The 21,752-nt window shown below is 32.9% G+C and overlaps 4 protein-coding genes across 10 annotated transcripts; 2 read left to right on the top strand and 2 right to left on the bottom strand.

Annotated features, from left to right (window-relative positions):
- Nucleotides 1-24: 24 nt before the first annotated feature.
- LOC138179866 (SET and MYND domain-containing protein 4) lies at nt 25-4,332 on the top strand. The gene is made up of 7 exons (XM_069113066.1): nt 25-1,358; nt 1,684-2,212; nt 2,540-2,862; nt 3,010-3,218; nt 3,340-3,464; nt 3,593-3,802; nt 3,891-4,332. The coding sequence occupies exons 1-7, from the start codon at nt 1,046-1,048 to the stop codon at nt 4,210-4,212; spliced, it is 2,031 nt and encodes a 676-aa protein (XP_068969167.1). The 5' UTR covers nt 25-1,045; the 3' UTR covers nt 4,213-4,332.
- On the bottom strand, nt 4,327-9,887 carry LOC138179876 (RNA-binding protein 1-like). Of its 7 annotated transcripts, XR_011173145.1 has the most exons (8): nt 9,729-9,887; nt 8,820-9,033; nt 8,610-8,699; nt 8,005-8,052; nt 7,822-7,869; nt 6,544-6,719; nt 5,378-5,464; nt 4,327-4,996 (listed from the first exon to the last, which is right to left on the bottom strand). XR_011173145.1 is itself a non-coding variant. In XM_069113105.1 (7 exons), the coding sequence occupies exons 2-7, from the start codon at nt 9,026-9,028 to the stop codon at nt 4,993-4,995; spliced, it is 486 nt and encodes a 161-aa protein (XP_068969206.1). In that variant the 5' UTR covers nt 9,029-9,033; nt 9,729-9,887; the 3' UTR covers nt 4,327-4,992. The 7 variants fall into 7 exon arrangements, 4 of the variants coding, with proteins under 4 accessions (XP_068969206.1, XP_068969207.1, XP_068969208.1 ...); XR_011173146.1 differs by lacking the exon at nt 8,005-8,052; XM_069113105.1 differs by lacking the exon at nt 6,544-6,719.
- Nucleotides 9,407-15,204, top strand: Trp1 (translocation protein 1). Its single transcript, XM_069113099.1, has 6 exons — nt 9,407-9,503; nt 11,932-12,064; nt 12,631-13,077; nt 13,543-13,890; nt 13,960-14,063; nt 14,157-15,204. The coding sequence occupies exons 2-6, from the start codon at nt 12,029-12,031 to the stop codon at nt 14,326-14,328; spliced, it is 1,107 nt and encodes a 368-aa protein (XP_068969200.1). The 5' UTR covers nt 9,407-9,503; nt 11,932-12,028; the 3' UTR covers nt 14,329-15,204.
- Nucleotides 10,327-11,432, bottom strand: MED18 (mediator complex subunit 18). Its single transcript, XM_069113103.1, has 2 exons — nt 10,996-11,432; nt 10,327-10,923 (listed from the first exon to the last, which is right to left on the bottom strand). The coding sequence occupies exons 1-2, from the start codon at nt 11,196-11,198 to the stop codon at nt 10,476-10,478; spliced, it is 651 nt and encodes a 216-aa protein (XP_068969204.1). The 5' UTR covers nt 11,199-11,432; the 3' UTR covers nt 10,327-10,475.
- Nucleotides 15,205-21,752: the final 6,548 nt, after the last annotated feature.

Below are 21,752 nucleotides of genomic sequence, written 5' to 3'. Positions count from 1 at the left end.
GCCGTTAATTTTTTCTATCTAATCTATGAGAGATATACGAAAGAGAAACTTAAACAACATCTTGTTTAGAATAGACTTTGTTATTGTTAATAGTATAATTAATGAAGTATATCTGTTTAATATTTATCATATTTTTAATGACGATAAGAGAAAAGAATTAATACGCTCTAAATGTTCTAGGTACATAATCTGTATTTATCCGATTAATTTATGAAATGTATGTAACTTTAATCGATAATTTTAATAGTAATTTATCAAATTTATTATAGATACATATATGTATCATATTATGGACGCTATACAATTTCGTTCGATAGATTTTCATCTTATCACAACAAAGATATCCATGTACATGTCGTATCGATATATTTTGTATCCCGTTTAGGTTTTGTACATATTGTACTTGCATTTACTTGTAAGATATCACATATAAATACATGGTTCATATTGCACACTATGCTTGTATAAAGTATTTATTTAAACAATTCTTTCATCGACAGCTTGAACAATTTGTATCTAATAAAATTCCAAACATGCTCTATGCAAGTAGTACAACTCTTAATTAATGGCTCCGCTTCAAACACTAATCTCAACAAGTTCGTATCAAAGGACTCGGTTTGTAAAACAATTTAATTGCACGTTAATTACACATGCTCCCATCGAACTTCCTCGTTGTATCGCACACATCTACGGCTCGAAGCAGCAGAAATAGCACGTACCGAAATAGACGAACGTGGTTTTTGGATGCTTGGGTGATGCCAGTAAGTCCCAGCATCGTCGACCGGCAACGTGTCATTCGATCGCAAATTACCAACTGGAAAAGTAATCGAGATCATTTACTCGGATCAAACGGACCATCGAACGAAACGAAAGATTTTTTTAAATCTATAATTGGTAATTAGTTAACGTCTGTCGTCTCGAAAACGGTACGGTAAACGTAAAGTGTTACAGTGAACGCACATGAATCGAACGCTATCTATATACGTACGTGAAACATATTAAAGTATTTTGTGCAACAGAAAATTAATTGGAAGCGTAGAAAAAAATGTTAGGGGAGGACGATAGTGGAGTCAGTGATTACTTCCGGTCAAATTTCCTGGCGCTCCAAAATGCGGTTACCCCGCAGGATATGAAAAAATTCATAGCCCTGAATGAAAATTCGGAAAGGATCCGTTTCCTACTGCGTTATCCAGTGATTTATAATCTGCCTGTGCGAGTTACTGAAGAGGGAGAATTGCTGAAGAACAGCGAGAAAGCTCTGAAACTTAAGGATATTGGTAACAAGTATTTTGGACGTGGTGAATTTATTAAAGCGCTAGGATCTTACTCGAACGCGGTTCTGCTAGCACCTAGGAAAGGTAAAATTGATGATCGTTGATACTATCGCTGCTATTCATTTAATGCTGTTGAAACGTTAACATTCTACGAGTTATTTGTTTCGGTAAAATTGATCGTTTCACAATCTCTACGTAAGCTATTCTGTCAACGCGCTCAGTTCATCGCACAGCGATTTTACAACGATGTTAGAATTATGTCGATGCGTTTTAAATTTAACGTAACCTGATCTTCGCCTCGACTTTGATAATCACGCGATACCAGGCAGCGAAAGTCTCGAATCTTTGGTATAATCGTAAAACTTTGCTTTAAAAACTACGAACGAATCAATTGCGAATTGTTCCTCAGACTTAGGCGTTATATTGGCGAATCGTTCAGCAACGCTTTACCACCTAGAAGAGTACAGTTACGGTCTAACAGACGCGGAAGAAGCTTTACGCGTCGGATATCCACACGAGTTACATTATAAAATTCAAGAAAGACGCGCTAGATGTTTGCTCGGATTAAAAAGACACGACGAGGCTGTGCTAGCATTCAGAAACGCTTTGCAAGCATTAGACACTGCGAAACTATCATTGGACAAGAAACAGAAGCTCGAGGCAGACATTAGACTTATGCTTGCTGTGATAGACAAAGGTAATCGGCTGGCACAGAAGACGTCGAAAATTCCTCAGAAAGAAGAGATTAGGCAGCCTAAAAAGACGACTCTAAAGATCGAGGACTGCAATCCTCTGTATCCTTCCTGCAGCAAAGCGGTTGAAATTAAGGACGAAGGTGGTAACATAGGTAGACACGCCGTTGCTACTAAAGACATCGAACCTGGGGAAACGCTAGTGATAGAGAAGCCACATTGTGCAGTCTTGTTGGCCGAATACAGGTGCGGTTAATTGAACAAAAACCTCGAAAAGAGTCCAAGCACGTTTAGCACGTTTCGAGAAACACTGGAAAAACTAGCGCGTTTTAAATTTCATAAGTTTCAAACACCTAACGTGCTTCTTTGTATTCAACGTTGATTTGCCTTCTGACCATACATCTGCAAGCTGTGTGTATTAAAACGGTCGATAGGAATTGTTAATTCATCTTTGACCAAAATGTGCCACAGACCCTTATTCGAGATTTCCATTCAATTGTCAAATGACTTGTTCAGAAACAGTGCGGGAAATTATACTTGATTAATATTAAGACTTATATAATTTTATTGCAGACTCACCAATTGTCATCATTGTTTCACGAAAATATTCGTACCGATACCAACTAGCTGTGACACGTGCAACTTCGTGGCTTACTGTAGTATTCCCTGCAGAAACAAGGATGCCGAGATTCATAAAAACGAATGCATGATACTACCCAGTTTATGGTTCTCGGAAACTTCTGTAAACTGTTTCTTAGCTTTAAAGGCAATCGTTCAGAAACCCTTCGAAGAATTATTAACGCTCAAAGATAAGCTTAAAGCTACGAAAGGGAGATTCGAGACTTCGACACAGCGACCTCGTCGACACGATGACTTCGAAGCTATCTATGGATTAAGTAATCAATTAATCAATTATTATTCCATCAATTTTGATGGAATAAATCTAATATCATGATGTTTTCAATATATTAAATACGTTTACTAATAGATATTCATTGAGAAAAATATATGCACAGTATTCAATTATGTTTCTCTTCGTACAGTAACTCACGAGGAAGAAAGAACATCGGAAGATCTTTTCCATAGAACTTATATAGCTACTTGGCTATTGAGACTTTTAAAACGAAGCCCTTACTTTCCCGAATGGGTTAAAACCCCAGATTCAGCGGAAGCGACACCCTCCGATGGTGAATTATACATAGGCAGTTTGATTTTACATAATTTAATGTTAATACAATTTAACGCTCATGAAGTAAGTCATGTTATTTCCCTTTTTCCTTTTTTTTTTCAACAAAACTAGTATCAAGTATAGAATCGAAAGTTTTATATATTTGTGCGTTGTTTGCATTTATACATTTACATTTCATTCTCAGATATCGGAATTAGCTGTACCAAAGGGTAGCAATATTTTAGCAAAAGCTAAAAGCAAATTTATTGGTGGGGGTGTTTACTCGACAGTTTCACTATTTAATCATTCGTGCAATCCTGGTATCATCAGGTAAATAGAAACCTATGATTGCGAACTGTAATATAAATGAAATTCATAATAACAATCGTCCATAATTTAATTACTAGGATAGTAATTATGAAATAGTAAATCGTAAATAATCATCAATGGCTACATAGGTATTTTATCGGTACCACTATGGTTGTACGAGCAATTCGCACTATTCCAGCAGGAGAGGAAATCTCCGAAAACTACGGCCCAATTTTTACAACTACTCCCGAAGCTGAACGGAAACGGAAACTAAGAGTACAATACTGGTTCGATTGCAACTGTGAAGCATGTACAGCACATTGGCCTACTTTGGAAGAAATCGATCCAACGATTCTAAGGTATTCTTTATTTTGATACGATTATTTCAAATCTTCAATCTTTTGTGGCTCGAAATTAAAGGCATGAAATATTTCAATCCTTTTTCAGATTCAAGTGCGAGACTGGTAAAGAATGCGGAAACGTTCTACCTATAAAAGCAGACACAAACGAGTTCATGATCAGATGTTCCAAATGTGGCAAAAATACTAATATTTTCAAAGGTTTAAAAGCCTTACAAGACACAGATGCCATTTTTAGAACTGCCTCCAGAAACCTCGAGGAAGGCAAGCACCAAGAAGCATTAAAATCTTATTTAGAAATTTTAAAACTTCTAGATGAAACCCTTGCTTTACCTATAAGAGACTATCATCTTTGTCAACAAGGTGTTCGACTATGCATGCTTCCTTTAGGAAACGTTTCTTATATTTAAGAATTCACTGCGTCAATGTAACCAAGTATAATAATTTCAATATATATGTGATAATTTCTTTTTTAACTGAATATTTAATGGGATAAGGAATATGAAATATACGACTCCGATGTACTATTACTTCGATACTTTATTATTTTCTATTAATGAACATCAAACTGCTATTTGCAATAGGAAAGCCAAAATAATTATACCATACATTTTTATTTTAGTCTTAAATTCGTAAGAGTACAAAATAATTAATACAACATAAAACGGCCGTTCCTTCTATTTCTTCATGAACTTCTTCACATAAAAATGACTCACTGTTATGCTTATCGTTATAATTGTTCTTAATTGCAACCGAATTCTTTTTGTCTCACCCGTACACTTTGAAGCAATGAGTACGTTCCGTAAGAGATTTATCGTACTCGATAACTTATATCACAAATAATTTTCTTGCGTGTAAAATACCTTTGTATACATAATGTGTATGCGTCTGTGAAAATGTATCGTGCATGTGAAACCAACTACACACGCCTGGGTACATGTGTCTAATTAAGTTTTACGCATATAAGCAAGGTTTATGCGTGTACAAAGTGTCAACAACTTAAATGCTAAACATTATGTACGTGTATTATTCCATATCTCTTATGAATGTCTTTTAATCGTATTATCATTGCTTCGACAGAATATGTACGCGTGGTAACGATTATCTTTTTTATGTACATATAAAATCGGTTTTCTTTATCTTCCATCCGGCACATTTAGTCGATCCGTTCTCTCAAACACTTTTAGCACCTAACTGTAAGTAAATAGAAAAAACATTTAGAAAATATACACTTGATCCTCGATGTAAATTCACTACATCGCTCTTTTGCACTGGAAACCGGCAATTTCATTGTAAAGAGAATAGAACAGGCGAATTCTTGCAACACGATTGTTTCAAAATGCTTACTATCGCATATTAACTCTGAAGACGAAAACTAAAACTTTGTTTAGTTAAGAAGTACTGGGAATGCTATAAATTCATGAGTTTCTTTCATCTTTCTTCCACGTTGAACAGTAGAAAAACACATACGACGACAATTTTCTTTATGTTGCAAGTGCAAGATTCGATCTCTGCTTCTTTTCTATACATGTATTTTTTCTGGTTCGTTTTTTTAATTTGTGGTAATATTAGTACCGTCTGTCACGGGAATCCGAACGTGAACGGCGGTCTCGGCTACGGCTGCGGCTCAGTGATCTCCTGCGAGGGCTACGGGATCTTGACCTAAAATATTAAAAAAACATTTTATACCACTTTTATTAAAGTTTGGAAAACAATTTATTAATACACGGCGTTCTATTTTGTCTCAAGTTTTATGTCATTATCATTAAGATGGTATTAACTTTCTGAGATATATGCCACCTAAGATCGCATCTAAATCACGCTCTATATTCCTCCAAAATATTATAATATAAAATTAAACGCAGTTATATTAGATGATTTATGAGACAAAACAGAACATCGTGCGTTGAACACATAGGTACGAAAATGATCGCAAGGCAACCGTAATAGAATTAGGACTGGCTAATTCCTATTTGCCTAAGGGGTGATAAAACTAGTTAGACACAATAATTAATACAAAATGACATCTCACCAATAATGAGAAACCAATAAACGAAAGTAGGATTAATTTAGTTAAAATAAATTTTTACAACTGTTACAGATATATATGTAAATATATATCTTGATAAATACATATTATGTAACAGGCGGCAGTTCCCTGGTCCAATGTGTACCAACATATCACTAAAAATAATTAAAAAGAAATATTAATCAGTGTCTTCTATTCCGTTTGCTAAAAATCTGTTGAATAAACATAATTAATAGAAACTGTCATTGGACTGCAGAGAACATGACACCATCAATTAGACAAAAAAAAGAAAAAAAAAGATAAAAAATCTTTGAAAATCGGTGAAATACCAGACAACTGTGAACATGTAGTGGTGGTTGGTGGTGGTGGTACTTGGTTGGGTGGTGGTGGGATGGTGTGTAGGTGGTGATCATTTTGCTTTGCTCAGTCGAAGAGAAGTGGCGGTCGCGTTGTCGGCTAAGTTTAACGTGATGGTTGACGAGTAGTAGTAGTAGCAGTAGTAGTAGTAGTAGTAGAAGTTGGGACGGACGGACGGACTGACGCGCCGAGATTTTGACAGAAGTATTCGTTCATATCGCGTCGGCTGTTCGATGGATTCACGATGCTCCTAGCCGCTAGAGGTTGAGGTAGCCCGAAGAAGTCTTTTTGAAGGGGAACAGACGGACTGACGGACAGCATCGGACTGTCAACTGACGGACGACTTGGCTCCTACCGGTGACTGGTGGTGACTGATGGTGACTGGTTGGGAAGTTAGTGGGCAGGCAGGCTTTTTTTTTGTTCAGTTTTGATTGCTAGACTTTTTTTCACGGTGGCTGTAGTAGTAGTAGTAGCAGTAGTAGTAGTAGTGGCGGGGAGACGAGCAGAGCTAGGAGCTGACGCTGGTAGAATCTGCAAACGTCAGTTTTAGCAATATAACCATCAAAGTTATCATACTCCTGGCCACTATTGGTATACACGACTTTTTTCCTTAATCCAAATTCACAAAATTGCACATGTATCACTCGTCAGTGATATTTTCGTTACGATTATCCTAGACTGCCCACTCTAATGCGTACAAAAGACTCTACTTGCAACTGATCTGATTAAATTTATATGATGGATGTATCAAATTATCCTTTATATACTTATCGCAACGCATGGTGCAGTATGCTAAGAAACCGTATTTTAAAAAAATAATAAAATTGGACTTTGTACAACTAATACACCAAAAGTAATAAGAACAATTAAAAACTGCGTCAATGCGTGTACGATAAATAAATGTGATCAAAATACGAAGTGCATGAGATATTTGCACATTAGTGAATTTTAATATCAAAATCTTTTACTATATAACGAACTATTTAATTAAATTGGATGTGTAACTTCTACTTGGTACCTGAATACATAACAAAATTTTTCAAATAAAATGATCAACTGCAATTGCTTATTACACAATTTCTATGCATTGTTAAAATCATAGTTTCAAATACCAAATAACTTAATTCCAAGCATTTACAAAATAAAATTCATAAGATACTATAATAAGACCACAATAAGCACTAGAAAGAAATTGTTTTAAACTGGTAAAATTAACACCAGACACCGCTATGATTTACTTTTATCTGCCACCGGTGCTTCTCTTTATGCACCAAACTAGCATCGTAGTTGCCAACTAATTCTGGACCTCAAATTTTCGATTGTCTTTTTTCAGTTTTCTAAGTTATTTCTTCGTCCTCAGCCTATCTATTCTTTTAGTCCTGTCCTCTCCAACTTATGCCAATCAGTTAACAATATTTGACCGCCGATCGTGACAATTGCGCAATTCTCAGTGTTCAATATATTTCGATCAGAATTATTCTATGTTTTATATGATATATTGTGATTCTGCGTGCAAAATTGCGATGATCACAATACAAGCGGTACTTGTAAATACCTACTTGCAATTTGTAGATTGGCTGTTCTTGGTAAGGCCCTGAAAATTTGATAAAATTATGAAACATGAGGGGATTACCTAGAATATCGGCTTATCGGCGATCTGCGTGGGCTTCTTGACCAGGACCTAAAAAAAATTAAGAAAAACTATTGTATGTTTCAGACTGCTCATATGTTGCCAATCGCCACGTTTCGCTTTGATTTCTTTCTTTTGTCTACTCGCACCTGAAAATTGCGGTTAACAGGGCTAGGAAAATCTTACCTTGGATAACGACCCAGTGATCTCCTTCGAGGACTGCAAGATCTGGACCTATAAGTTTGTCAAAAAGATATATGGTATGTGAATCCTGTTGTTCGCTAAGCATATTCACAAGGAGATTACAATGGGAAAAAAATGAGCTATATATGAGATCGCTACCTCTGCCATAACTAAAAATTTACCCTAGCATCTCCCGTTTAGGTTTCCCATGCAGTGTATTTGGTTGCTCTTCGGCTAACCCTCGTAAATTTTCACATTTTATATAAAAATATTTTATGATGCTCAAAGAAACTTTTTATTCAATTATTATTTCAATTTATCAAATCTTTAATTTGCAATTTTCATAAGAGTACTAGCCAGAAGAGCGATAATATCAAATAAATATAGTATATAATATATTCTATCTGCATTCCTATATAAAATAAAAAAAAAAAAAAACAGTTTACATCCTCTGTGCATAAAAAAATTCACCGAAACCCGTGCATCATTTCTTGACATTCTTATTTGATAACTGCACTGTAATACCTACTTGGTGAGACACTTAGTCATCTGCAGTAGCTCAAATGTTGCTGTAAAACATGGATATTCAATATTTTAAGATTTCTTACCTGGAATATCTTGGACCTGATCTCCTTCCACCTCCACGTCTACTTCTTCCTGAGGACATTTCTACTCTCACTCTGGTTCCACAACAGCGTCTACAAAATAATAAAAAATACAAAACTATTTTTATTATTAAAATTCATAAAATTGTTATTACATATTAATTATATATATAGCAATATGTATATATACAATAATTACTACATAACACTTACGTTCCATCTAACCCTCTAACTGCATCTTCTGCATCTCGTGGGTCTTCAAATTCCACAAATGCAAAACCAGGTGGTTTTCTTGCAACCCACACATTTCTGAGTGGACCATATTTACTGAATGCACTTTCAATTTCATGTTTACTAGCACTGTTTCCTAAATTACCAACATAAACTTTACATGAAGGATCCCATTCACGATAACGTGACATTGCGCCTATAAAGAACAAATTTTCTTTTATTAATAACAAAATAAATTTCAAATTATCAACATAAGTTTTGATTAATGAATCAATAGTTTAAGTACGTGTGTTTTGAAAATTGATGTATTTCATATAAATAGGTAGTGTCCTTGATGGACCTATTATCGAATTCAATAGCCCATGGACTACGGCCTATGAGAATAAATCGACACCCACTGTCAGTTTACCTATACTAAAAAAATATCGACCGGTGTCGAAAATAATACTGCTGTATACAATATTTACAGATAAAAAGCGATATGTATTTTGCATGTGTCTGCTTCATAATCAAGTTAATCTTATATAATAAACTACAATAATCTACAAACAAAACTTAGTCGATTATACTGAAAAGGGAAAGTCGGTATACCGCCATGTTGTGCTCTCAATTTACTGCAGTAACGAGGACTAATTATTTCGGAATTTATTCCGTAATGTAGATCTCGTATGTTATTTAAAATATTATTGCTATATACAAATATTATTTTGTTTTCTATTTTATTCGCATAAATGTATATATATTACAGAAGCATTTTAGGATTTGTCGGAACAAAAACTGACGCCATGGAATTTTTGAAGCAATTTTCTTATTTGCACGTAATATTTTCAAAACAAAGTACAAATAAACAAGTGTATATCTATTTTCGATAAAATATTATATTTTACTTACTTAAATGTATACGTTGGTTCGGTGGATTTCGTAGTCTCGTAACACACAACCCTTCGCTGGTACTGCACAAGTAGAAATGTCCACAAAATGGTGGCGTATGTAGCGTTAATCTTCTTCCGTGGCCTCCTTTCTAAGATGGCATTGGTGTATATTGCTTTCTACTTCCTAGTCAAATGAAAGTTTATTTCTACTTTAGCATCACGTATTAATATTCAATGATTATTTTTTTTAAATGTTTACTATCCTGTACTTAAAAATATTAATTTGTTTGAATAATATTTAGATTGTTAATACAAATCTAAAATATTTATTTTTATTTTAATTATAGATTACTTGTAAATATTATGCAATAAAATTAATACATTAAACAATAAACGTACATTTATAACCAGAGAAAGCTTTTAATTATTTATCTAAAAAAAAAAAACGATAGTGCCATATAATTTTTCATGAAAATCGATAAATACTCTGTATTGATTCACTTCATATAAACAATAGAATATCTATGTACTCATAATGTGCATGTTCTTCTCGTATCATACGTATATATGTTACTACACAATAATTAAATTTATGGTATAGGTCACACGTAAAAATATATAAGAATAATAATTTAATTATAGAAAATATAACAATTTTTATTTCTTGTATAGTTTAAATTATAAAAAATTTCCTTATATATACAATTCTACAGAAAGACTTACACAAATATAATTTGAAATTCAATTCTGGTTTATAGTTTTTATATTAATGAACAAATCTTTTGTAGTCAATTTTTTCAAGTTGTACCAAGGGTTTCAATTGTTCTGCAAAAATTCTCATATCTTCAGCTATTGCATCTTGGCCACTAGGTGCTAAAACACTCAATTCCACTAGATAACTTTGAGATATTGCTTCCATACTTTCAGGTATTTTTCCTTGTTGTCCCATCTTAAATATTTTGGAAACTGTAACCTTCATTCTACCCTTACGAAACATATAACCACGTGCAATATATTCAAAATCTAGCCTACATCCAAGTTCTGTTAAAAAGTCAACAACAGTATTACTAGTTGCTATATCTAAGCTACTTCTAACGATTGTAGGTCTTGATTTGTCACCCAATTCAGGTTGACCGATATAACGTAATTGCCATGGCATATCTTGATAATCTAATGCTCTTCTTACACGTAAAAGTAATGGTTGTTCAGCTCCTCTAAAATATAAAGCATTAAGTAGTGACATAGATTCATAAATAAAATAATATTTGTAAAATTATTTTATATACCTGATGCTAAAACACATTTCATGATCATTAAAGGTTTCTGGTCCAGTATCTACATTATCACATAAACCACGTAATCTATGAAGCAATACTTCTACAGCACTGTCTAACACAGATCCTTGCAATAAATATTCTTGATTTGGAATAATATTAGATCTAATTGCAGCTGTTAAATTATCCATTGCTGTACTTATTGGTGCACTCATTTTTAGGGTTAGAAACTTTTCTTGAAAATAAATCTCTCCTCTTTATAGAATAGAAAAGTGTTTGATAGATGTTCACTTTTATAGATTAATGTAAAATTTAATGCTTATTACTCTTAATAGTAATAATTATCAATATATAATCTGCTACATATAATGCAATTGGAAATATTATTCCATGTAACAGCTGATCATGAATTTTCAATTCATAAACAGCTAACTTCACATAGAATTATGGCGGTATAGAAATAGAAAAAACAGTTTTATTTTTTAGAAATACATGTATGCTGTTATATGTATGTTAATAACTGTATTTAACTCTTTCACGTTCTTCCACTTCTATCATTATTTTACTAATAAAACTCATCGTTTTGAAATATTTGTAATAATCTGAATTTCTCCGTCATTAATTTAATATTACATATATGTGTATATATTTTTGTACACGAATATGTATCAAAAGACTAAGAACAAGAAATGTAAATTACTCAAATTTTCATTAAGAACAGTTTCTTCTATAATAATTATGTCGACAAAATGCGTCCATAATTTATAAACAGATATATTGAAGTAAAATTATAAAATACATAAAAATTATTAAACATCATAAAATATAATATGAAATACTGATAACTATAGTGTTATTACAATTAGAAGAAATTAGGTTACTAATGTATTTAAAAAACTAGTTATACCGTTTTCTTAAAACAAACAATATGCGTGCATATTTAAATAGCCGGCTACTACAGTTAGCATGTTACGCAGAAGCACATGCCACGTTTGTTGATGGGTAGATAAAGCTGAGCACGCAAGCGCAAAACGGAATTTACAACATGGCGGAACGTAGGAAAAGCAAGAAGCGCAAGGATGTAAGCATCACATATGGCTGCAATTATTACAATATTATTTAACAGTACATATAAATTGTGATGTTTATTTGGTGACTGGAAGTATAGTATTTCGTTTGATGTTAAATTCATTTTATTTTATCAGTTCAAACCACGTGACAATATGGATAAGTGTTGTAACATAATCCAACGGATGACGTAGCAAACAAATCATTTTCATTCTATTCAAAATTCGTGAATTAACTTTAATTATATGATTCAATTGTTCCTTAATAAACCACTTTATTTCGTTCTTCGTGGAAACTTATTATTTACGTTATGGGATTTCTTTACATAGATGTTCGAAAATCGTCTTAATTGTATTCCGGTATATGCGAGTTACAATCTGTACCGTCTAAACTTCGACTGTCCTGTTTTTGTACGGCATGAAGAATTACAATTGAATTTAATGTTTTGCATAAAAAAAATAAGACATTTTTAATTTATAATAATGAAATCTATATTTAGTCCTATAATTTATATGTATTTAATGAAATATTTACAAAGTAACATGGAAATGTAAAAAATTAAGTCTTAATCTTCTGTAGCAAGAAACATCAAGCGTAGATAATGAAGTTGCCCCTGTAAAACCATCTAAGGAAGAATATGCAGTGGCTAAATGGATCCGTAACAATGTACCATCGAAAAAAACAAAATTTGATAGAAATCACAATGTTGAATATTTTACTGGCACTCGTGCAGTTGATGCTTTATTGGAAAATTCACCATGGAGTAAAACTAAATTTGAGACACGTGAACAGGTTACAGAATTTCTAGATTTGATGTTAAGACATAAATTCTTTCATCGAGCAAAAAAAGTAGTAATCTCTGAAGAAGAATTATATAAAATACGTGGAATAAAGAAAAAGGTAAAAGAAAACAAAAAAGAAAAAAGATCTACTGAAAAAGAAAAGGAAGAGGCTAAAGAAAATAAAGATGCAACAGGTGAAAAAGATAATGAAAATAAAACTGAAGAAAAGAAGAAAAAGCCAAAGGTAAATTTTAGATGAAAGTGACAGTTTATTTATTTAGTGATATGTTCAATTTTTTTATAGACAAGTTATTATTAATTACCCTTTCAGTGCTATGAATCCATATATGAGTTTAAGAAATATAATCAATCTATATGTATGTACTTGTATAAAACTACAATATGCATCATGAATTTGTGTATATATCTTATTTTAAAGTCATGTTTGCTATTACTTACATAGGTTTCCTTATATCTTATGTCAATGGTATTATTTGCTTTATTTTATGTTATTTTATTTCACTGAGTATTTTATAGCATAGTATCAGTACATTCTTCAAAAGATAAATACTTGATTCAATCAAAATGCTGTCAGATTAAATGTTTAATGAACAGTGCATATACATTATCAGGAATCCTAGTGCTGAAAGGAATAAATGTTAAAAGATACAGAAAAGTAAGTAATTTAAAAAATTATTAATTAATGTAGGTACGTTTGGAAATGCATATGGAACAATATTTTGTTGACTGCAACGATGCATATGTCTGGATATATGAAACAGTTCCTATATACTACTGGTTCTTCGGAGGCCTTGTAGTTTTAGGTGCAGTTGGTGTTTGTCTCTTCCCATTGTGGCCATTATCAATCCGTCATGGTGTATATTACATAAGTGTTGCAGCTGCTGGATTCCTTGTATTCATTTTGGCATTAGCATTTATTAGATTAATTGTATTTTGCCTTTTATGGGTTCCAACACTTGGCAAATGCCATCTTTGGCTTTTGCCTAATTTAACTGCAGATGTCGGATTCTTTGCTTCATTCTGGCCACTTTATCAAGTATGTATCAGCTTATAATTTTATATTATCTAACAAATGCAATGAATGCATGTATAAATGTATTTTCAGTATGAATATTATGATTCCACATCTGAAAGTGACAAAAAAGTTAGTAAAAAAAAGAAAAAGAAAGAAAAAGACTCTGATACTGAAGAGACACCATCAACACAATTGTAAGTAGAAATTTATTATAATATAAAAATATCAGACTTACAAGGCTTTTATTATTATGAATATGTTGTATTTATTTTACATTTCTTTTATAGAGAGAAAAAATCTAGTATTAAAGAATTATCTAAAGAACATACTCAAATTGAAGAAATTTTATCTAGCGAAGAAAACAAGTTTCCTCCATCTGAATTAGGGGAAGGAGAAGAGGGTAGTGAAGGTTCCGAAAGTGAAAAATCTAACACAGGTCGAGATTTTGTGATGATCTAAAATAGGAATTGGCAATAAATAGCTTTTATTTATCTTTAATAATTATCACAATAATCAATAATTGAATCTTGTCAATTTTGACTAAATCGCATACAGGTTCACACATAAGGATTTATGTATAATTATTAACTTTTGAAGATATGTACGATTTATTTTGTAAAAAAAATCTAATTTTGAATATCATTCAAAGCAAAAATGAAGATACAGTACATATATTAATAGAAATACGGTATACAAATTTAGCAAACTCAATCCATTTATTGCTTATACGAATACGTATCTTTGCATTGCATTTAGAATATTACAGCCAATTGAACAAGGAAATCGCATCTGTATTTTACACAAAGAAAATTTTTATAAGAATATCAATCTTGAAATTTCAGTTAAATATGTATTTTTATTTTAATCATTATTAATAATCATTTATTTAAGTGTGTAAATTTCACTTACAAGAATTTTTACTAAAACGTACAATTATGTTGATGTGGGTGTCCAAGGCTTTCCTGAACCTATTAGAAATCATTTTTGATATTTTATATCGCAAAGCAATAATAGTGAATTTTAAATTTCAGTAATACGATTTTCTCAGGTTTCAAAACTGTACAGTGCTTGATAAATAGAATCTCCAAGAACAAGACTATAAATTTATGTTAATCAATTGTTCACTCTGCCAGCGTGTTTGTTTTTGGCAGAGCCACGACCTGATCTTTCACAGATTTCGTACAACAAATTGTAATTTGTATTTTTATGTAAAAATTCCAATGATAATAATTATTACTATTATTACTGTAACGATTATTATATTATTATTACAAAATAATCATCTTGATCATTGTAGATGCGCGAATCGTGACTCTAGCTATATTGAAATAAATGGTGAGAAGATCTGAAATTTATATATTGTTATCAAAAAAAAGACATGGAAGGTATATATAAACAAGTTACATCTACAACTCATACTTCTTTGGTTTCATGATCGTGTCATATACATTCAATATTGCTAGTTATCATTGTTTAGATAATTTGTATTAAGATCCTAATACTCTTATGCTTATATAAGGATTTGTTCTAAGTGCATTGATTTGCACTTAACATAGCAAAACTAAGTTTTGGTCATCTTTTACAACCAGTTTTATTATTAAAATAAAATATATTTAAGTTACTTTTATATTCTCACATACATATTTTGTGATCACGGATGTGGTTTCACTACTTCTCCTCGACTCAGTAAATTGCAACTGTTGCACTCCATTAATTAAAACCATAAAGATTCGATATTTGCTTTTATAATTTATAAAGACTCGAAATATTTTTCGAAAACATTCGCCAAATTATTTTTTAACAAATTTAAATTAATTTTTACCTATATCTACATGTATTAATAATTAATATTATGTTCTTTAAATATTATTTAGGAAATTTGCTTTTATTTATCGTTCCACGATTCTGTTCATTTATGAATTAATTACATTAAATCACTAGTAAGTTCGTATGGAATATCGTTGAACGGGCATTAACTTTATAAGAAAGCGTTATGTGGATGTATGATTTTATCTGAGATTTCTTCTGTAATGTTTCAGTAATACAGTTAGACATGATAATTTATGAAAGATAAAATCATTTAATCAAAAGAAATCAAAACTAGATACGATGTTTCCAAAGTAATCTAATCGCATTAGGTTATATTCACTGATCTAGTCGTAGAGGAAGCAATTCTTAAAAAACCAAATTGAAAATCAGTGCCTGGTAAAGAAGCTGGATGAACATACCGTTTCCATATTATCATGTTAATGAGCATTTAATATCACATTTTTTACCAAGCTCGTAAATTTACCGTTAAAGCTGTTTTAAGCGCCATGTGTGCCTCGCCTTTCCCACGAACGTTATATTAAAAAACCTATGTCGACGGTGTTTCAATTGTCGCACACGCTTTTACATTGCAAACATTTCTAGCATTCAAAATTTTTATGTTTCGACCTTAGTCGGGTCATGTATGGATTATAGATCCGTTTACCGATCTAACGTTTCATTCAAAGGAATTCAATTAATTCGTGCAAATGAACCGCTTGGTTAAAGGCAAACTTTTCGCTTGGAAGGAATACACGAGGCATGTGCATGTGTATTTTTGTGCAGTCAGAGTGGCGGATTCGTAGGCTGGTTGGTCGCGAAGCGAAGGGCCGCGTCACGAAGGCAAAGTTAACGGCCCATAATTCATAGCCGACATATAATAAATATCGTTACTCCATCGTAAGCGCACGTAGACACGCGCACTGCGGTCTTATGTGCACGTACCCTTCGTGTAATATGTATGTAAAGATGTAAATGTTGGCGACTCCATATAGGCTTTCCCTGAGATTACGTGGTGAGCTTTCGTCCTTGGCAGAGGTAATAAAAGTCTCCTTTAACAATGCACTCACGCGCAGAATAAAATAATAGTCGCCCTTTTTAAAAGCCTTTTTACCCTTTTATCGTGTACCGTGAATATACAGGCGTTTTTTGAAATTCGGGGTCAAGAGAAATTCTTTATTGGGCCGTAGCTTCTTTAAACGTATTGCTTTTATATTCGTTAACTCATCTATCTTTGAAACATTTTTGTTATCTTCCAGTATATTTCATTTGCATTAATTTTATGTAACTGGTTTTGTAATAAATAATTGTGTAATTGTCGTTACTTTTAATAGAATATCTACATTTATTTCGAGTTTTCTTAACTGTATGAATAGTATTCGTTTAAAATTATTCGCATAATATATTTTTGTATCTTTTTTAGGTTATTTATTCTTCTTTATGAATTCGTTTCTTTCGCCACATTGATTTATTGCTTTAAAATTATGTTTATAAAAATTAATTAATATATAAATTATAAACTTATATTTACAAATATTTTATTTCCGAATCTATTACATTACAGTAAGACTACACCGATTGTATATGTAAATGACTAACGGTAGGCAGAAGCAAAAAAAATTTATACACTCGCATTTTTAGTCTTCCATGCCATTGGGTCATTGAACTTACGAAACAACGTTGTATCCTTGAGTTACAAGTTTATGTTTTTCGTTTTCTTCGACATCGTGTATAGGAGAGAATATGTATAAATAAATGTGTACGTACATACCAACATTGAGTTTCTTTATGAGATTTACAAAATTGTTACTTTAATTGTTAATTAGATTTTCTAATAATAATAACTAAAATAAATACAATTTTTTGTACTTTGCAGATGCGTGTACGTTACGACAATCTCGTATATTTCACATTAACTTCAACGATCCTCCGAAGGAATAAGTTCCAAAGATACTGCAAATATGCTTGTAAACTCCATTCGTGCGTGTGCGTGTGTGTATCAAAACGAGATAAAAAATATTATACGCGCAGAGGAACCCAAAATAAGGTGAATAAAAAATATCTTGCATGGCCGACCACCGCGGTTTGCGGTTACAGTGTGCAACGAAAAAAGAATTCTTCATTTCGTCTCTTTCTTCTTCCTTTCTTCGTTTGACTTGTTCCTGTCCTCTTGGTTCGCCATCCTTCTCTTCGTTCTTCGTTCGTGAGACTTTCAACGTGTGTAGACAGCCGGATTTATATTCAAATGAATCGCCGTGGAAGGGTCGACTTATCAACGTATCAAACCCGACGAGGCGAAGAATAGACAAGGGGGTGAGTTGCGAAAGAATGTTTGCTTCTTGATCGATCACTGGTATCGCTTGAGGGAATTGTTATTAATTATCCTAAGAACTTGTTCCTTGATAATTAATTCTGGAATACGAAGAACGCCCATTTCGTATTGTAGTCGAATCTGTCATTTATCATATTATTATCCAACTAAATATTTATGTATCATTGACGACTAGCGTTCAGTGTTGAAAATTAAAACAAATTTTATATTTTATATCGTAATATAAAATGTTTTCAATATTTCAAAAGACCAATGTATACAGTTTTTAACTCTTTGTGCTTGTACGAAATATTTTTTAGTATACTCGCGCGATAAGTTGTAATTAATACGCAGAGATTTATATATGTAAAAGATAACCGTGGCAATTACGTAGACAGATAGCCGATAACGACGACTGCCCTTTTGAAATATTACGCGGCGAATAGTCATCATTTTGTGAACAAGCTCGAAAAGTTTTTCGAGGGCGCAATTATCGGCAGAACGATTTCCTTCGTTCGCGCCGCTACATGACTTTATTTAGCTTTAGTTTGTTGAAACCGGTTGCAAGCGACTTCTCTCTTCTCTTACTGCAATACCGAGAGTTCGGTGCTCCGCATCATTTAGGGTTCCTCGGGTGGAGGAAGGAATTTCGCGTTCACCACGCTCGACAGCTTCTTTCGCATAAAGGTAATCCTTCGTGCAGCAACTTTCGAACGATTTAGTAATACGTACTTTGATTTATCGAGTATTTATGAATTCGTAACACCAATCATTTTTCGTTGGATTGCGTTTATAAGTTACACGATTTCGAAAAAAATATTACTAGAAACGAAACGTTATAATTCATATGAATAATTGGGTTGCAACTGCGATATCAATCAGATTAATTAGCGAACAGAATGATCAAATTTACTGTGCGATTATAAATACAATTAAATTGTGATGAAGTGATTTATTAAGTTAGTTACGATATAATAGATTACAGACGATAATCGTAACGCAACAATTTAGTTGCGATAGTCGATTTATCTTGCGATCGAGGAACTTTTAAAAGCTTCGATCCCTTCGGGGAATGACGTTCAAGTGCAAAGAAATTCGGTCAGGGCCGTCATACGACTCGATCTTCCGCTTTTTGCAGTTAAAGAGTCGCGTCTTAATTATCCTTTTTTCTTATCCGTCGGAGCTTGTAAATTACATTCCATGGTTGGCCGACGTACCAGGAGGAAAGCGGATCACCGTGCTTCGCATTAGATCGAGCGTGGGTAGCTTGCGTCATTAAGCATAGTAACTTACGGTACAAGAATGACTTTGGCTTTGGCGGAGAAAGTGACCGGGTGTGGCCATTGCGAGACATTGTACATCGTACGCATTTGTATACACTAGCCTCGAAGAAAGATTTTCGTTGTTCGTTGTCTTTGACAGCGTCTATTGTTCTATCAATTTTTCCCTTGTCTCAATGGTTAAGACGTTTCTCTTAGTAAAGCTGTTCTTAAACTGCAACCTATAAGGACGTAAATCTCATTTCTAACAGTCGGGTCTGGCAGTACGGTAGTTATTATCGAGAAAGGAATTTAGTTGAAGAAATCGGCGAATTCTTTTTGTTCTAATGAATTCTTACTTAGCGAGAAATTGAACGTAATTCATGTGGAGATATTATCTATGTTCTATGATTTTTGTACATTATGAAACAAATATAATTTTTTTCATATATGATTATATTTTCAAGGAACATCGGCAACGATGTACTTTGTATAGCTTAACATGTATAATTTTATCAGAATGATACAGATTGTATCGTACCTAAGGATATATCGTAAATCCAACATGTCTTCGTCGACTGATGTTTGCTTCGAATAACGAGAAGGACGTAAAGCATGTTCAAACCTCGAATAAACGTAGAAAAACTGGCTTCCAAGTCTTGCGAGGTACGCTGCAAAGCTTTGTGTCAAATTTGGTAAGTTTAATATTTATGTTTCCGGTCGAAGCCGGTTTGTCGGTAGCATTATTGCGGAACATATAAAAAAAGTGCGGGCATATGTATCGAAAATCTTTAACCGTACTAAAAAAGAATTAATTCGCATAAAACAATGTTGAAATCATTAAACTACGATAGATATGTCCTCCACATCTTGCATAAAATTATAGAACAGGGACGAGTACGAGTTATATTCTTTTATTTTTAGTTATAGTTTCCCACGAATTAATGGATACTTTGGATAAGTGTATCCATAATTGCAGTACTAAAAGTTGACTTCTACTTTGAAATATATAGACGATGACTTGGATCGCTAAAGTAAACTGCATCGAATTAAACACCATTAAAATATGGTGTCCGTCGAGTATACGTTAGTAGCGGAAATGATGGAAATTCTAGGCACTGATGCATTCGAATTTCAAGATTTTTATCTGGCGAGCTCTGTGTTTGGAATCATTGTTTTCAGGAAACGTAAGAAACGTAAGACGTGTTCGAACTTACTATCAACCAAGTTGAGCCACCCGAACCAAACGTGCAAACGGTTTGGCCGGTTTTCGAGGTAGAGTTCATCGAACCTTGGTTGCAAGGGATTGATCGTGTATGGCTACTGAAGGTATGTGCACAAACAATCATTGATCTGTGACGCCCGACCGCCTACATATTACTTACATATTATCTAGTTCGAGCTCAAATAGGACGCGCCGCTTAGATCCAGAAACAAAACTTCTGTTATCACTTTCATCAGCTACGAATAATTTTATAAGCAATTTCTAGGCCAAGGTAAATAATTTTCACTACTAGCATCGAGTAAAAGTTTTATCCGATCGTATATAACTACTTGCTCTTCTTTTAACGAAGATCTTTCCTTTTAAATTGTCGTTATATACCATTGGCTATTTTATTATATACTTATTTTATTATATTATATTTATTATATACCAAGATGACTGGCTTAAAAATAAAATTACTACGATTCTTTTTACAGCGAATTCCGTAATGAAAAAGAAGACCGTGGATCTGTCCGTGAGAGTATTTGCCATTTTTCGTAGTTTAAGAATGCACAGAAACTCGTTAAACATTTCTTCGATCTTTCCTCATCCACCGAGCCGTGCACTCGCCTCTTTCCTCTTCTTTGCAACCGAGAAGAACCGTCCCGGGACCATTGTTAAATCTTTTTCGAGGTTATTACACGTACGATATGTAAATGTGTCGCTGGGTCCGGTCCTCGACGTCGGAGGACCAGCTTCTTTCTTTTTCTTTCTTTCATTCCGATCCTTCTCTCTATTTCTCTTTTATTCCACACGGCTTCTTCTCTCATCTTGTCAGGGGCGGATCAGATCGAATCCGTCTCGATAAAATAGACCTGTTCACGATAATAAAGCCAGCCAATTACAATTCATGAGAGGCAAGTCAATTCATTCGTCGAGATGATCTTCCGAATTTCTTGTTTCTTACTGCAACTATTCTATATATATGAAATAATGTTACTTTATTAGATCTCTAAATATCGTATACCTATTTATACTCTATTCACTATAATTATACTATATTTCGTTACACGTATAATTTATATAAAATAACACGCACATACGAAATAAAATTTTCTTTTATAAAAATGAATTGTTAAAAAGATTATCGAAGTTTCTATTTTGCACATTTATATATATATATATATATATATATATATATATATATACACATGTATAATTATATCGAATTATAAACCTTTATTCATCAGTCCAACAATTCGATGAACTTATATGTTTTATGCCAAAAATAGCAACTACGTAA

Source organism: Bombus flavifrons, chromosome 5, assembly GCF_040668555.2.
Source record: "Bombus flavifrons isolate JBK064 chromosome 5, iyBomFlav1_principal, whole genome shotgun sequence".
Lineage (NCBI taxonomy): Eukaryota > Metazoa > Arthropoda > Insecta > Hymenoptera > Apidae > Bombus > Bombus flavifrons.
The sequence above is the reverse complement of the archived record's forward strand: the minus strand, read 5'-3'. Positions and strand labels throughout refer to the sequence as shown.

Coding starts and splice junctions, on each gene's coding strand:
- MED18 (XM_069113103.1), bottom strand. CDS start 11,198: ATGAGTGCACCAATAAGTACAGCAATGGATAATTTAACAGCTGCAATT. Junction 10,924..10,995: donor GAAATGTGTTTTAGCATCAG/GTATATAAAATA, acceptor TTTATATTTTAG/AGGAGCTGAACAACCATTAC.
- Trp1 (XM_069113099.1), top strand. CDS start 12,029: ATGGCGGAACGTAGGAAAAGCAAGAAGCGCAAGGAT. Junction 12,065..12,630: donor AAAGCAAGAAGCGCAAGGAT/GTAAGCATCACA, acceptor AATCTTCTGTAG/CAAGAAACATCAAGCGTAGA. Junction 13,078..13,542: donor AAAAGAAGAAAAAGCCAAAG/GTAAATTTTAGA, acceptor TAATTAATGTAG/GTACGTTTGGAAATGCATAT.
- LOC138179866 (XM_069113066.1), top strand. CDS start 1,046: ATGTTAGGGGAGGACGATAGTGGAGTCAGTGATTACTTCCGGTCAAAT. Junction 2,863..3,009: donor CGAAGCTATCTATGGATTAA/GTAATCAATTAA, acceptor CTCTTCGTACAG/TAACTCACGAGGAAGAAAGA. Junction 3,219..3,339: donor TACAATTTAACGCTCATGAA/GTAAGTCATGTT, acceptor TTTCATTCTCAG/ATATCGGAATTAGCTGTACC.
- LOC138179876 (XM_069113104.1), bottom strand. CDS start 9,028: ATGTCACGTTATCGTGAATGGGATCCTTCATGTAAAGTTTATGTTGGT. Junction 8,053..8,609: donor TCAGGTCCAAGATATTCCAG/GTAAGAAATCTT, acceptor ACAAACTTATAG/GTCCAGATCTTGCAGTCCTC. Junction 7,870..8,004: donor TCACTGGGTCGTTATCCAAG/GTAAGATTTTCC, acceptor AATTTTTTTTAG/GTCCTGGTCAAGAAGCCCAC.